Below are 16,084 nucleotides of genomic sequence, written 5' to 3'. Positions count from 1 at the left end.
CTTGGCCTGTGAGCCATGACCTCAAGATCATATCTTGTTCTCCGCCCTCAGCAGTTAGTGGAAAGTACATATTCGAAAACGAGGCCAGAAGTCAAATAATTTTGTCCAACTTTAACATATTTACCCCTTAGGATCCTTCCACCAAAATCCAGTTTCTGGTCTAAGGCACAAAGTTAAACACAGCCTTGCCCTAATTTGCAGAGCCAATGTGAGTGAAACACTCTGAGTTTAAGAAAAGCAGAAGTCCTTTCTAACGCTGGTTTTCGACTCCACTGCCCTCTATAATAGCGCTGTCCAATAGAAATATAATACAAGCCAAATTTTTAATTTTCTAGTAAAACGAAGCAGTTGAAATTAATTTTAATATTTCATTAACCCAGTATATCCAAAATATTATCTTAACACATAATCAATATATAAATGAATTAAGATATTTTGCATGCTAAGTTTGAAACACTGTGTATGTATATTACACTTACAGCACATCTCAAGCCACATTAGTCACATTTCAAGTGCTCAGTAGCCACATGCAGACAGGGGCTTCCATACTGGAAAGTACAGCTCTAGAATATTTCCCTTCCCTCTTGCAAAAAGATATTAAGAAAAAAAAAAATCTAACCTTACTTTGTACAAAATCTATAATGTACAACTGTATATAATAAGAACAGGGATCTTCTTGTATTCTCCAAAGGAAGGTTAAAAAAAAAAAATCTCTGGCAAAATTTAAACCTCTAAAGGTTTTCAACTATTACAGAAAATAAGACCTGAAAAGCATACAAAAAGACTATATTCACATAAGCATAAAATAGTAAGATAAATTGAGAAAAACAGAATTATAGAATTTTATCACTGAACAGAACATTAATGTTCATGTGACTAATCAAAATACTTTACAAAAAGAGAAACTAGAATCCAAAGACTTTAAGTGACTTACCAAGTCAGAACAGACATCAGGTCAAATCTTAAAAAGAACAACAACAAAAAAGGCCGGTGATTATTAACAAATGTATACATTACCTGCACATCTGAATTGTGACTTCCACTTTGTGAAGCAAACAGACAGTCTGCAGTGTCAACTGAGAGGGATAACTGGGAGGGCAGAAGATGTGAGCCAGCACCTTGGCTGAAATTGCTTTGTGAACTTTTCGGACCATCCTCCACAGATTCACTCAAATTGATGACTGAGTCTCTAATATTTGAGATGATCTCATTATTCTCAGCTAGCAAACGCTCCAAATGGTCTATTTTTTCTTGCAACATTGAAAGCTGGCCCTACAATAAAAAAGAAAAAGGCAGCTATATGAAATACTAATATAGATCTGCTGAGGCATACACATTTTTTTTTTTTTTAATTTTGTGGTTGCCTATGAGGGCAGCCACTCACCCTTCACTTTCCACTTTTGTAAGTGGGATCGCAGAAAGCACAAACAGCTGGCAGGGTTGAAACACCAATTTACAGCAGAAAATCTTCTCCACGGCTGCAATCTTTGCTTAATCATATTTTAAGACGTGCAACAGAAAGACCAAAAATATTTTGGGAAATATTTATGTTCCCCCCAAACTCAGTCCTAAAAGATGTTTGGGTCCCTGGAATCAATGTACAACAGCATATTATATTCCGGTATGAAATTTTTAATGTAAGTATAATTGACTGGAGTTACTTACAAGGGTCAAAAAAGTATGAACTTGAAAAAGATCATTCCATCTCAATCCCTTCACACTAGTGGGTAATCCTAAATAAGAAATATCATCTGTGGAAAAATCAATTAGTCAACTCAGCCATAAGCATGAACATCTCCCAAGTAACCATACCCTAAGTCATTCAGTCTGCTTTTGCTATACTGTGTGTCTTAAATTTTTTTCATTGATCCTCACATTAAAAGGGTTGCCATCTCTGTAACATAAACCTCGTTATACAAAATAATACCTCACCTTATGAGAGCAAGGACAATCTTTACCTTGTTCACCCCTATATCCTGGGTTCCAAGTACATAGAAGGTACTCATTTATTTGTCAAATGGCCCTCATATTTCTGAAACTCAATTCTTCAGTGAATGGCCACTGTGTCAGGCATGTATGCTAGGAAGACACACATAAGATTTGGGCCCCTGTCTTTGAACACACAAGGTGATGTCATAACTAGCAAAAGCCTCAAAAAACCCACATTAAGGTTTTAAAAAACTATATGCATGGTGAACAAACAACTCTGGATATTCATTACCAGGAAATAACAGGAAAGCAGAAAGGAAAGAAGGAAGAAGGGAAAAGAGAAAAGGACAGAAAATATCCAAACGCCCAAAAGTAGGGGACTGGTCAAACGATAGATTTATTATCATGGAAGGGATATTGGCCACTGAAAATTTAGAAATATAAATTGTTTTAAAATAGAAATGTAAGGAAAGGTATTTTCAGAAGATAAAGTAAGGAAAGGTATTTTCAGAAGATAAAGTGGCGAAAGGGCAGTTTAAAAATAGTATGTATGGCATGATATGCTTTAGGAAAAAATATGAAAGACCATATAACACACAAGATATACGGGTTATACTCACAGGTTATTGGTCAGTTCAACAAGGGGAAGGGGAGAAGTTAAGAGACTGAGATCTACCAAGAAAAGGCCAATCATTTGAGCAAACTATGCCAAAATTGGCAGAAGTCCGAAGAAACTGCAACAGATTTTGGAATAAAAAAAAAAGTAGCCAAAATTAGCAGCAAATCACTGGGGGTGGCAGTGGTTGGGGGCAATACAACACTAGGGGTGAATATCTACAGCCTGATGTTATAGAAGAAAGGAGCACAAGACAGCCATGTACCTTCTCAGACCTGAAAGATGCTCTCACAGGCCTCTCTACTTAGAAGCACGTAACAGAAAGAGCCCCCTACACATTAAAACTATAGTCCTTTAAAGGCAATTGTCATCTCTAAGATGGGGTGGGGTGATATGTCACCACAAGATAGAACTCTAAAGCCTGTTTATCAGCATACACAGAGACAAGAAAAAGTTTTAGCACAGGTCCCATCCTGAAAGACAAGCCCCACTGCACTAGTAAAAGGCAAGAGAGGGAGCACACATCACTTTACAACCGGAAATGGCAAAGCAAAGGAAACGGGAGACGAGTGCAACACTAGTTCAGGGCTCAAATAGAGAAGCTAGCTGAACCATGTAGATTCCAGATCCGCAAAGCTGTCGAGCAGTATCGTCCTATAAACCTTTACAACCTTCTCTGTAAGTGCACATCAACAGTGGTTACGAGTGATTCTCCATGAAAAGACCAAAGGGGATCGATCCCTTGGCATAACCCAAAGTTCAACCCAAAGAAGCTAAAAATATTTGAGTCAGGTACACAGTTGATGAATCTGTATATATTTTCCTAAATACATATGCTATCAAAGGCTGTCTGAAATAGGGGAAATGCTTTTCTTCACTTATCACAACATCACAGACTGCAGCTTTTGAAATCCCTTCTGACAGATTCTGTTGAATAATTCCAATACTGAAGATACAAATTTACCACAGCAGGTAATGGTAAATCAAGTTACTCTTATTACAAGCAGTATTAGAACATGTTGATTCATCTTGCCAGCAGTACAGCTACACATCTCCATAAAATAAAACACTACCTTAATCTAAAATGCCATAATCACAGAGCTTTTAAAGATACCACATTTTGTCCGGGCACGGTGGCTCATGCCTGTAATCCCTGCACTTTGGTAGGCCGAGACAGTCGGATCACCTGGTCAGGAGTTCCAGACCAGCCTGGTCAACATGGTGAAACCCCATCTCTACTAAAAATACAAAAATCAGTGGCTTAGCATGGTGGCTCACACCTGTAATCCCAGCACTTTGGGAGTCCGAGGCAGGCGGATCACCTGAGGTCGGGAGTTCGAGACCAACCTGGCCAACATGGAGAAACCCCGTCTCTACTAAAAATACAAAATTAGCTGGACGTGGTGGCAGGCGCCTGTAATCCCAGCTACTCGGAAGGCTCAGGCAGGAGAACCGCTTGAACCCGGGAGGCGGAGGTTGTGATGAGCCGAGATCGCGCCATCGCACCCCAGGCTTGGCAACAAGAGCAAAACTTCATCTCAAAAAAAAATAGACAAATAATAATAAAAAAAAAAAATTAGCTGGGTGTGGTGGCACGCACCTGTAGTCCCAGATACTCGGAAGGCTGACGAAGGATAATTGCTTGAACCTGGGAAGCAGAGGTTGCAGTGAACCAAGAGCGCGTCACTGCACTCCAACCTAGGCGATAGAGCGAGACTCCATCTCAAACAAAAAAGAAAAAAAGATACATTTTATCTTACACGTACAATATTACAACACTACAAACTTAATACATGAGTGCCCACATTTCTTCAGATCTTTCTGTACTTTGAGGAAAAGATCATTTTAGAGGCATATACACAGCAAAACTGCCTATGGCTCAACAAGTACACACTGAATAAGAAGACAACCCTTCCTGGGAATATTTTTATTATGGCTTTGGTCCCATAATCCATGGAGAAGAGTATTATTCAAAATAAACATTAAAGGAGATAGTTCATGAAAAAAGGATCCTACTGCCATTAAAGATGACTTTCAATCTCATTTAGCTTTAAAGATATCATTAATGATAAGTACCTGGAATTCTGTACTGAATTAAGTACATGGAGAAAATTATGGCCTAGGGATATATGCACACAATGGTCTAAAGAACATCATTTTTAAAATTATATTATGCAGTGGAATAAAGTCTCCCTCCAAACAGGTGAAATTCTTGAAATGAACACACCTCATAAGCAAATTCTGTACATGTGACAGAGAAGAGTGGAATGACCTTAAAAGGATGTACCTGTAGTCTGCATTAAAGAAACAGAAATCATAGATAATGCTTCAATTATGCTGAGAACTCAAAGAATACTGATAGTAACATTGAAAAAGACAATTTTCTGTAGGGCAAGAAAATCACTTATGAGAAAACTACTTTATTCTTTGATTTGCTAATCAGTTCTACAGGGAGGCCACAGCATTGCACTGCTCAGGAGTGGGGAAGGAGGTCATGATATTTGATTTACTCCACTTTTAGTGAAAGAGAAAAACCAAGCAAAAAATCACATATCAAAGACCTTTGAGAGAACAAATTTAGAGTCTACCACAAGGTAGAACAGGATCAGTACCCACTCAGTCCTATGAACAAAATCAATCATTGTGTATCTACAGCTAAATCCGTAAATTTATTACATAATTATTTGCCTCAAATAGGACACTACCCACTGGATATTGGCCTCACCGTGATCCTTCCAGCATGGTTGAATCTGTATATCTTCTCCTGCCTTCCTGGAAAAGTGTGTGCCTTTCCTTCTCCCTGCTTCAAAGGCCAACCCTCTGCCGAGCAACAATCCCATTTATCTCAACTGCTCCAAGGCTTTGTTCTTTGCCCTTTTGATTAAACCCTCTCGATATTGCTCAATCAAGTTCTACTTCTAAAAGCAACTCATTCTCAGTAATATAACATGTTCTATTAGATCAAACTATACGAAATTGCCATTCTCATAGGTAAAACATAGTCAAATACCACCAATTTCGTAAGGTTGAACTTAATATTTATTATATGCTATGTACATCTAAAAAAATCAAACTCCTGCGCTTCCACGCTCCTGTGCTTAACCCCATGTGATGGTTAATTTGGGGTTCAACTTGACTAGATTAAAGAATATCCAGATAGCTGGTCAAATACTGATTATTCTTCAGAGCTTCAGTGGGCACTGAGCCCATCCTTTATCTACTCAAAGTGAAACCCGGGTGGTTTAGCAATTGATTAGAATTATTGAGCTGCCCCAGGTGTATCTGTGAGAGTGTTTCCAGAGGAGATGGTGTGTGAGTGGACTAAGTGGAGAAGATGTGCCCTAAATGTGGCAGTCACCATCCAGTCAACTGGGAGCCCAGATGGAATTAAAAGGCAGAAAAAGGGCAAATTCTCACCCTCTGTAAGAGCCTGGCCACTCTTCCTCTCCTGCCATTGGATGTCAGAACTCCAGGTTCTCCAGCCTTTAGACTCCAGACTCATACCAGTGGTCCCTGGGCTCTTGGGCCTTCCACCTTGGACTGAGCTCCACTATTGGCTTCTCTGGTTCTAAGGCCTTCAGACTTAGACTAAATCCTGCTACGAGCTTCTCTGGTTCTCCAGCTTGCAGATGCAGATGGCCTGTAGTGGAACTTCTCAGTCTCCATAATCAAATAAGCCAATTCTCCTAATAACTCCCTTCTCGTGTGTGTGTGTGTGTGTGTGTGTGTGTGTGTGTGTGTGTGTGTGTGTGTGTCCTATCAGTTCTGTCTTTCTGGAGAACCCTGAATAAAACATCTTACATTCCCATTCCCCTCCAGGGCCCCACCCACTTCATGTACCGGGATTATCAAAAGTTTCTCTCTACTCATTATCCCCCTTCCTTACAAACTCCCATTCATTCATCTGCCCATTACAATCAGCATCTGCTCACCACTCCACCAAAACTGACCTTGTAAAATTCCCAAAGACTCCCATGTTTCAAGCCTGATGAAAAGCACTCTGCCCTTACCTTACCCATCATCTCAGGGAGTATTAGGCACAATGGATCACTCCTTCCCTCTGGAAACGTTTTCTTTACTCATTCCCAGTACAACATGCCCTAGGTTTTCCTCCTGCCAACTGTTTATCAGTCTCCTTTGCTGGCTCCTTCTCTCCCAACCTCTAAATGTTAGAGCACCTCAAGGTTAGCTTCTTGAGCCTCTTACCTCTCTATACTCTCTTACATGATCTCATCCACTCCATGATTTAAATTCCATGATGTCTCCCATATTTATATCTCCTGCTGAAACCTCACCCCTGAAAAACAGACCCATATATGCAAATGCCTACCTGATGCCTCAAATTGGCTTTCAAACTTAAGTCCAAAAATCATCCTCCTCAAAAAGACACCTACAGTCCTCAGATCTCCAGTAAAGAGTTTTAATCTCTACCTAGTTAGGCACCCTCAAAATCAAAACATTGTACACCACAGTCAGTAAGGACTGAATATCTCTTTCTCTCAACTTAGCTTCACCTTGATCTTATATCCGTTCCAAGCCAGCTCCTCCCCACCCTACCCTAAAACCTTTGTACATGGTCTCTGTTTACATAATGCTTCAATTCTCATGCCAAACGTCACCTCTGCATAGCCTTCCCCAGCCAGTCTAAAACAAGCCTCCTCATGTTATGGTTTATCTCAATTTATTTTTTGTTTCCTCCACAGTGTTATTACAATTATCTATTTTATTCATGTATTGCTTCCCTCTTTTCCTCACTAAATGAATCCCTATATTGACAACAGGCACCATAGCTGTTTTACTCAATGTACTGTACCCTGATGCCTACCTACCTAGCACACAGCAGGACCTTAGGTATTTATTGGGAGAAAAAAAGGAAGGAAAGAAAGAAAAATGGCATGTAACATTTTTTTCTAAGTATTCAATGTTTTGGCATATAAACCCACATCAAAAAGAATACAAATAAAAACAAAACACACTATTTTTGAAGAAAGAAAATCCAAAAGAAGTCTTCACTGCATCCCCAAAAGTAGGCAAGAATGGGAAGGAAAGAGCTAATTAATAGGGTGGTTTTCATGGGCTGTTTGGGAAATAATATAGAATGGGACCCACGTTGGCCACAGGATGACAGCCATGACCTGGTGAATAGAATACAATATGTGGCTCCCTTTCTAGAGCAAAGATTATGGATTCCGTACAGCCCAATCAAAAGTTTTCCATTTTCACTACCATCACTAACATGGCTCAAGAGACTATTATTTTCACCTCATGTGGGGAGTGAAGGAAGTTTGGAAAAAGAACCCCAAGATAATTCTGGACTATTTCCTATCATGGTAGTGATATAAGATCTGCACTCAACCAAATCAAGTTTCTAGTCATAAGAGCTGTAGAAGATATACATGTTTATAATATACCCACCAATGGTAGCATTCAAAAGAAATAAAACTTTACCCCAAAGTGTATGCATGTATCTGAAACTTAGGATCTATACCACCTTTCATTTATGTTTTTTTTTTCCTTCAAATCTAATTCTGTTAGATTCAACATATAACTCCAACATATCAAGTTCTTTCTGGACTCTGATTATGTCATCAAATGTGCCCACCACGTAAGAGCAAAGATTACCTTTATCTTTAATGACATCATTCACCAGATAAAGGTGAAAGCAATTCAGCTTAATGGCTAAGCATTGGCTCCTGTTCAGGCTATCTGGCTTCCAATACTACTTTCGGCACTTATTGGCCATGTGATCTTGGGGAAGTAAGTTAATCCTGGGCCTCAGTTTCTTATGGGCAAAATGCAGATACTAATACCCACTGCTTGGAATGGCTATGAAAGAATTTAGCACAGGACCTGCCAACAGGTAAGCAGTGAAGAAAGTATTATTGCAGCTGCTGCTACATAGTAAAAGTATGGCTTTTGAAAAATCACTTTGAAGGGTACTACAATACGCACTTCCAGATAGTACACATCATAATTAAGAATAGACTCTGAAGCCAACCAAAATTTGAATTCTGGCACCACTACTTACTGGCTGTGTAACTCTGGGCAAGTTCAAAGTTACATAACTTCTCTGTGCTGCAGTTTCCTCATCTGTAAAATGGGGAGAATTAATAATACCTAATTCATAGGGTTGTTATGAGGATTAGTTAGTATACGCAAGTAAATTTAAATAGTGCCTGGTGCAGTAAGCAGAATAATGTTTAGTCAAAGATGTCCCTGTCCTAATAATCCCTGAAATCTGTGAATACCTTACCTTACATGACAAAAGGAATTTCACTGACGTAATTAATTTTAAGGGTTTGCAGATGGGAAGAAAACCCTAGAATATCTGAGTAGGCCCAATGTAATCATAACGGAAAAGAGGAAAATGGAAGAGTCAGGCCAGAGAGGGAGATGTGAGGACACAAGAAATCAGAATGATGCTATTGCTGGAAGGGAGCCTTGAGCCAAGGAATGCACTCAGCCTCCAGAAGCTGGAAAAGGCAGGGAAACAGATTCTCCCCTGGAGCTCCAGAAGGAATGCAGCTCTGCAGACATCTTTATTTTAGTCCAGTAGGGCCTGTTTCAGACTTCTGACCTAAAGATCTGTATGATAACACTTTTTTCTTGTTTTACACCACTAAGTTTGTGGTGATAGAAGCAATAAGAAACTAATATACTTAGCAAATAGTTGGCCCTATAAAAATAAAGCTTATATTCTTACGCTTAGTCCTTTTTAGAGAAATTCTTGCCCAAATCTCCATCATCGGAGCTGGAGAGCCATGACCCTAAGGAGCTGTGAGCTCAAGCAATGGAGGGTGAGGCCGCGCAACCTCATAAACTGTCTCCCAGGGGCATAATTTGGTCTAACAAGGCTCTACACCTAACTTTGAACAAAGGAGTTAAGAAAAGACAGAGTCACCCTTTATGGTTCAAAGTAATTTTCAGAAAAAGCAGCATCAACATGTTTATCTTAGACTGAGTTTTAGAATCAATCAACTAAAAAAATTTTAAGCCATTCTGGAGCCACAGTGGGGCATATGGAGTAAAAGGCTGCAGTTTGCCAGGTAAAAGCCATGGTAGCTTGGACAGGCAGGGAAGGAACATGAAAGAATGACAAGAAAGATGAGCTAGGAATGGGAGGGGCAGGAAAGGAAAAAAAATTCGCATTCCGTTTTTTGCTAGGGCAAGGGGGAGGATTATGGGTGGCATTTTAGAGGAACAGGCCCACAAGCCAGTTATTGGGGAGGAGACGGAAGGGCAAATGTTATATTCTGAAACTATTAGACAGCTGAATGGTGGTGTCAGTGAATGTGCAAGTCTGGAACTCAGGAGAGAAGGCAGGGCTAAATATATAAACTTGAGTGGCCAGAATAAATATGAATTTCAAGCAATGGGAACAAATGGGATTACCTAGAAAAAGCGCAGAGATCCGCCTTTTATAATTTAAAATGGCTCACCAGGCGATTTTCACACATCCCCAGTTAAGAAGCGTCGCATTAAAGCTAAATATAGGAACTGCGATTTGGTAAAAGAGAGTCTGTATTTCCAGCGGGGGTGTCATCGTTATTGCTGCAGTCCCTGGTCAGTCAGCCACTATTCAATCTCTACAGAAAAACCCTGCCTTTAGTCAGATCTCTGGAACTCAACAGGAAGGCTTTTGGGTTTGATAAAATGACAGGTAACCCTCCAAGCACCCATTCCACCCCTTAAGATGTGTAGTGCTGAGGCCAAAAAGAGTGTGAACTGGGGCTGTGGTCACAATTCTGTATGTATCTCCACCTGTCTGTCAATGAGCCACAAGCCAGTTATAAATAACCTTTTAATGGTATTTTCCAGACTCAGAGCTTAACATGCCTGAATTTCTTCCAAATTGTGGAATTTGTCTTTGTGCAGCCACTTGTCCATTCAAAGAAATAAACGCCCTCACGATGTGAGCACAAAAAATACATAGCTACAGAATACCTTACCAAATTGCAAGAGCAATATACTCTTTGCCCAGGCGAATCATTTTTCATAAATCTCACACCTGCCTAGGTATGACAGTAACAGAGGCTGCTCAGATGCAGGTAAGAGTGCCAAATTACTGTGAAGGGAAAAGCTGGGACTCCAAGCCCAACATACGTTGTTCTGGCGGAGCACTCAAGGGACTCATGACTACTGCAGCTGGGCCACCAACTTAGTAGCTGCCAGAATCACTACACAGGATCCAAGCCCTGACCTCAAATAATAGCATCTCATTCCCTCACCACCCTCCTCCAAAAATGTGGTCAGGACTCCAGTTGCTGACGTTTTCTACAGGTTCCAGGAGACAGCACCAGCTCCACCCTATGAGTTTCCAGATGTACGTTTAGATTAGAACCACATGGCCCTATCTGCACCAGTCCAATATGGCTGCACAGAAACTACCTCCTGTTGAGGCAACATTTTAGACACCAAGCTATTACATAAAATGAGACTATGCAAAAAAGATAACCACTTAAAAGTGAGTGGAAGAAGGGTGTATAAGCAGGGCAAAATGTGTAGATCACAAAATTTTAATAAAATGCAGTTTTATTACTTACAAATCCATTTAATAACTACAATTAAGTGGCACTAAACATATTAACTGTTGACTAATAGAACTCTTTAATTCAGCACTTCCCAACCTGTTCTATGGAACACTATTCTTTGCAGAATTTTTTTTTAAAAACCACGCCGACTTTACTTCTAAAGCTTATCTTTAATTTATATTCTTATGCTTAGCACTCTGACAGAATCTGCCAACAGTGTATCCCACCCAAGAACTTGCATGAAGGTTCATGTGATACACTTTCAGGCCTTAACAATTCTCAGCTAAACCAGCTAAACAGGGTCATGTTGTTACACATCATATAGGCAATGATTGCTGGTCTATGTTGGTAATCTGTCTTACATTTTGGACAAATGCTTATCTTTGTACACAATCCATTTATACTACCTAAACACATTTACCATGAATTAATGCCATGTATTGTATGTTAGGATATGCTAACAAAAGTTCTGTCAACATCTTATAATTTTAAACAAGTAATATAGACAAACAATTTCAACACAAAAAGAAAATAATTTTCAGTAATCAACCTAAACAGTGTTGGCCTATTAAAATAAATGCAACTGACATGTCTGAGATCGTTTTTCATACAGAAATAGTTTTGGAAAGCCTCTGAAGGCAGGGTGGTATTAAGTAGATAATCAACCCCCCTTCAACCTTATTTATACTAATCATTTCCTGAATAAGTCCCTTCTATTTCTTATTGACAGCGGACAGGTATGTAGGCAAGTCTCATCTGAATTACTATAAATTCTGAATTTCCAAAATACTCTTTATACAAGCACTACAGACTCTAAAGTTTTACAAATTCTTTCCTATTGCCTTTCTTTATAAAAATCCATCTGTACCAACTGGTCTACAAGGGCAAGGTGAGACACAGTAAATACCACAGAAGCAACAAATGCAGTAGTAAGACATAACATAATACATAACAATACAATAATAGCAAACCTCTAAATATCATACCATTGGCTATCAAAGATGAGTTAAGGATACAAATTTCTGGAGTTCTTCTCAAATCTCTTTTGTTTAAAACAATTATTGGTTGGATCTTCTACCTAAATGTCGCAAGAAATATCCTATACCTCAAGTGTTGTTATTTGACCCTACAAATTTTCCAGAGGTAGCCCGGGGTCAAAGACAGCTTTTACTTCTTCAGTTCATGGGGTCAGCTACCAGCCCAACAAAAGGGGGGTTTTCTTTACTATCAATAAGAGGCAGTTTGGAGGGTATTCTCAGAAATCTGTCTGACCTTCAGAACAACCTTCAAACTTCAGCCCCCTATTTGGGGTGTTGCATTTTGATCCTTAATAAATGTCTCTCCCTCTCCACCACCTGGCTGCCCATCCTCCCTACACACACACACACACACACACACACACACACACACAATTTATGTTCTGTCTTAAGCAACCCAGAAAAAAATAATTTAGTCCTATCATTTGTGGCAAAGATGAGAAGCGTCTTTTTTAAACTCCTACTAAAATGTTTCTTTGAAATCCTTCCTTCTGATCATCTTATATTTTCTTAGGTAAGCTGATCCATGAGCTGCTGGTTTCTGACGATTTGAACACAAGCTGCTTTATTTCATTAACATCTGCTACAAAATATTCTTAATGTAAGATGTGCAGCTTTTGGTTATAAGAAATGTACTTGGCCCTGCCCTCACTAAGCACAGTCCCCAAGTGAGCTCATTCATTCTCGGCTATGCTGATGACTACCAGATCAGCATCTCCCTTCCCTGATCTCTCACTGGCTTTCCAGCCCACTTGGTTATTTCCACTAACATCCACGTCATCGTAAATGAAAATGAACTTGGCTTTCCAGATCAGCTTGTCCCTATCCCCTTCTGCAAACAGTACAACCAGTCTCCAACACCGCAATGGAAAAAGATAGGAGAAATTTTCTGATTCAAGCCACTCATCATTACCCTTGATCAAACCTGTTAAAAAGCTCTGGTCTTTCTCTTTACAAAATGTCTCCACATTTTTCATCCTCTCGATTCTAGCCAATTCAATACTGGTACAGGGATTTACTGCCTTATGTCTATATTACCTCAAACAGATTCTCAGCTGCCTTCCTACTTGAGTCTTCCTACACACAGCTACCAGAATAATCTAGATTGAATATTCTCTTAGCTCCTTTCCAGGTCTAAAATTTTCTACAAAATTAATTCTCTCACACTGCTTTTCTCAAGCAGCTTCCTGATATATTCAATAACTCGGAGTGGTTCACTAACATCTAACTCATAACTCTTCAGACAAACTCTCAGGGCGATTTGCAATCTGATCCTGAACTACCTACAGTGGTTTCCCAACTACTCTTCATAGGCACCAAAGATTCTAAATCAAGCCAATCTCCTCCAGGATTCAAAGCCTTCATAAGCACCGTACTTTACACTAGCAATTTTCTTTCTCCCTCCAAACTACTGTCCAATAGGAAAAGCTTAGCTTCTTTACCCTCTCCTTTAGTCAACTTAAGCCAGGCTATAACCAGAACTTGTTTGTTTTTGAGTTCCCTTTAAGGCCTTTGCCTTTATATCAGGAATGTAAAATAATATCATTGACTCTTGTTTTAGTCTTAGCTCCTGTATTCCCAGAACCTAGAACAGTGCCTGCTACATAATAGGTATGCTACAAATCTCTGTCCATTGGTAACAACTAGCATTTACTGAGCACCTACTGTATGCCAGGCAACATTCTAACCTCTTTAACTTTTAATGAATAATAGCACTTAACTGTCTCTAATAGTTTCACAAACGGCAGTTTTGTTTCCCTAAATAACTAAAAAGTTCTTTCAAAACAAGTAACATATGTCTACCATAATTTCCATATTATCTAACGCAGTAAATTTTCAAATATATGCTGGATATGGGTATAGTACAGCTGGAAGACCAGTGAATTATAAGTCAGGATGCATGTCCCAGGTATCCTGTGACTGGGCAAATTGCTGAGGTCTAGTTTATGCGTGACTCGGTGCCCTTATCTGTAAAATCAAAGACTAAAAATTACCTGACCCGGAAGGACCCAGCCTACTCTACAATTCTGTGCCTGAATTTTTCATATGTATGACTTTTCTGGAATGCTGGTGACTGTTAAAAGAATGACTGCTTCACTGGATTCTAAAAACACCAATTCAGGACTTTATGCAGAAAATGATTCTAAGAATGATTCACATTCTCAGGCTTCAATGTTCCGATGCTCTACAGGTAAAATGTTACCACCAAGGCCAGGACCCATAAATTCCACATTCCTCTACATCTGTGGTACAAAGAAACAGAAGGGAACTGCTGCAAAGTACATCTTCAGTCCCGAAGTCCTCACCCTGAAGGGAAAGGCTTCTCATCACAAAGGAAACAAAGCATTATCAGTTCTAGAAGAAGCATGGCAGTTTGAGTAAATAGTAATTGTGAACAACCAAAAAAAAAAAAACGGCAAAACTTCATACTTTCAATCCTGAGCAGGCACAAGGGACCAAAATGTTGGTGCATAATGAGTTGTAAAATGATTTTTTAAAGAGATAGGAATCAATAACTTCTATTTCCTCTGACACTAACAAAAACAGAAAGGAATTAGAAATAGAAAAAACAAAAACTACATATAAGGAAGTCATGGTCCAGAAGTGAAGGAAACTGAAATATAGCATGATTCTCACCAGCTGGAATAGAAGAAACTCCACTTGTTCTAATGCTCAGAATATTTTCTTCAAGTGGCACAGGTTTAATTATCAAGATTATCCCTCCTTCTTATGAAGCCAAACTACCTGACATATATTGAATGGTATTTAACATCATAAAATTGAAAACACTATGTACTGGTTTTCTTTTTTTAACATTTTTTATTTCTTTAACTGACAAATAGGATGTGAGGGCAATCTGGCTGCGAAATCTGTCACCCCATTGATCGCCAGGGTTGATTCGGCTGATCTGGCTGGCTAGACAGGTGTCCCCTTCCTCCCTCACCACTCTATGTGCATTCCTCCCGAAGCTGCATGAGCGGTCGAAGAGGATGACCATCCCTTATAGAGGAGGACTGGTCTTCAGTCAAGGGTATAAGAGGAGCTGCACTCCCCTGCTGGAACCTCCAAACAAGCTCTCTTTAACTGACAAATAAAAACTGTATGTATTTAGCAAGCATATCATTTTGAAAAATGCATACACTGTGGAATGCTAAATCAAGCTAATTAACATATGCATTACATCACATATTTATTCTTTTTTGTGGTGAGAACACTTAAAATCTACTCTTTGCAATTTTCAAAACTACAATGCTTTATTGTTAATCATAATCAGTATGTTGTACAATAGATCTCTTGAACTTATTCCTCCTACCTAAAATTCCATATCCTTGTTTACTGGCTTTCAATTTTTGTAACCAACCTATAGTCAGAGCACATAACACATTCAGTCACAGAATGAAATGTAGATGATATAAGGTATGTTGATGTAAAAAAACTGATGGCTGAGGGAGGGTGAGAAATGAGAAGGAAGAGAAATGAGTGGGAGAAGGCTGAGAAGTACCAAATTCCTTGACTGACAGAGTAGGGAGTCGCTTTAGGCCTAAAGTTGATGAATCAAGAAAACAAATGCAATTACATCATTGAAAGTTGTTAATGTATATCAAACAGAAATTGAATACAAAACTTTTTTAAAAACTGGGAAGAGTGGGGGTATTGAGTTAAATTCTTCATCTCTTATAAAGGGAAATAACAGCTCAAAATTGAAACAAAAATCAAAACAGAGGTATATGCATATATTTAAAGAAGGAACCACACATGGAACATTAAAGAAATGGTCAGAAGTGGGACTCAGAGAAGAGTGGACTAAAGATGGGGAAAAAAGGGAGAGGCATTCTATTGTCAATGTGTACCTTTCTATGTCATTTGAATTATTTCTATGTGCATTTATACCTTTTACATGTTTAAAAGAAAAAAAAAATCATTGGTAAAGTCCCAGCTCTCCGGACTCCTCACTGAAGCCAATGAAGTGC

At 39.1% G+C, this 16,084-nt stretch overlaps 1 protein-coding gene across 4 annotated transcripts in view; it reads right to left on the bottom strand.

The window, feature by feature from the left end:
- Positions 1–16,084, bottom strand: part of MAN2A1 (mannosidase alpha class 2A member 1) — a 177,381-nt gene that overhangs the window by 151,963 nt on the left and 9,334 nt on the right. For 2 of the 4 annotated variants that reach the window (XM_063612896.1, XM_055298144.2), the window contains exons 2-3: positions 4,146–4,267; positions 1,018–1,272 (exon numbers count right to left, since the gene is read on the bottom strand). In XM_063612896.1, coding sequence (XP_063468966.1) covers positions 1,018–1,260 — 243 coding nt within the window. In that variant the 5' untranslated portion in view covers positions 1,261–1,272; positions 4,146–4,267. The remainder of the gene's footprint in view (positions 1–1,017; positions 1,273–4,145; positions 4,268–16,084) is intronic. The other 2 variants (XM_055298143.2, XM_063612895.1) reach the window with 1 other exon arrangement.

This window comes from Symphalangus syndactylus, chromosome 11, assembly GCF_028878055.3.
Source record: "Symphalangus syndactylus isolate Jambi chromosome 11, NHGRI_mSymSyn1-v2.1_pri, whole genome shotgun sequence".
Taxonomy (NCBI): domain Eukaryota; kingdom Metazoa; phylum Chordata; class Mammalia; order Primates; family Hylobatidae; genus Symphalangus; species Symphalangus syndactylus.
The sequence above is the reverse complement of the archived record's forward strand: the minus strand, read 5'-3'. Positions and strand labels throughout refer to the sequence as shown.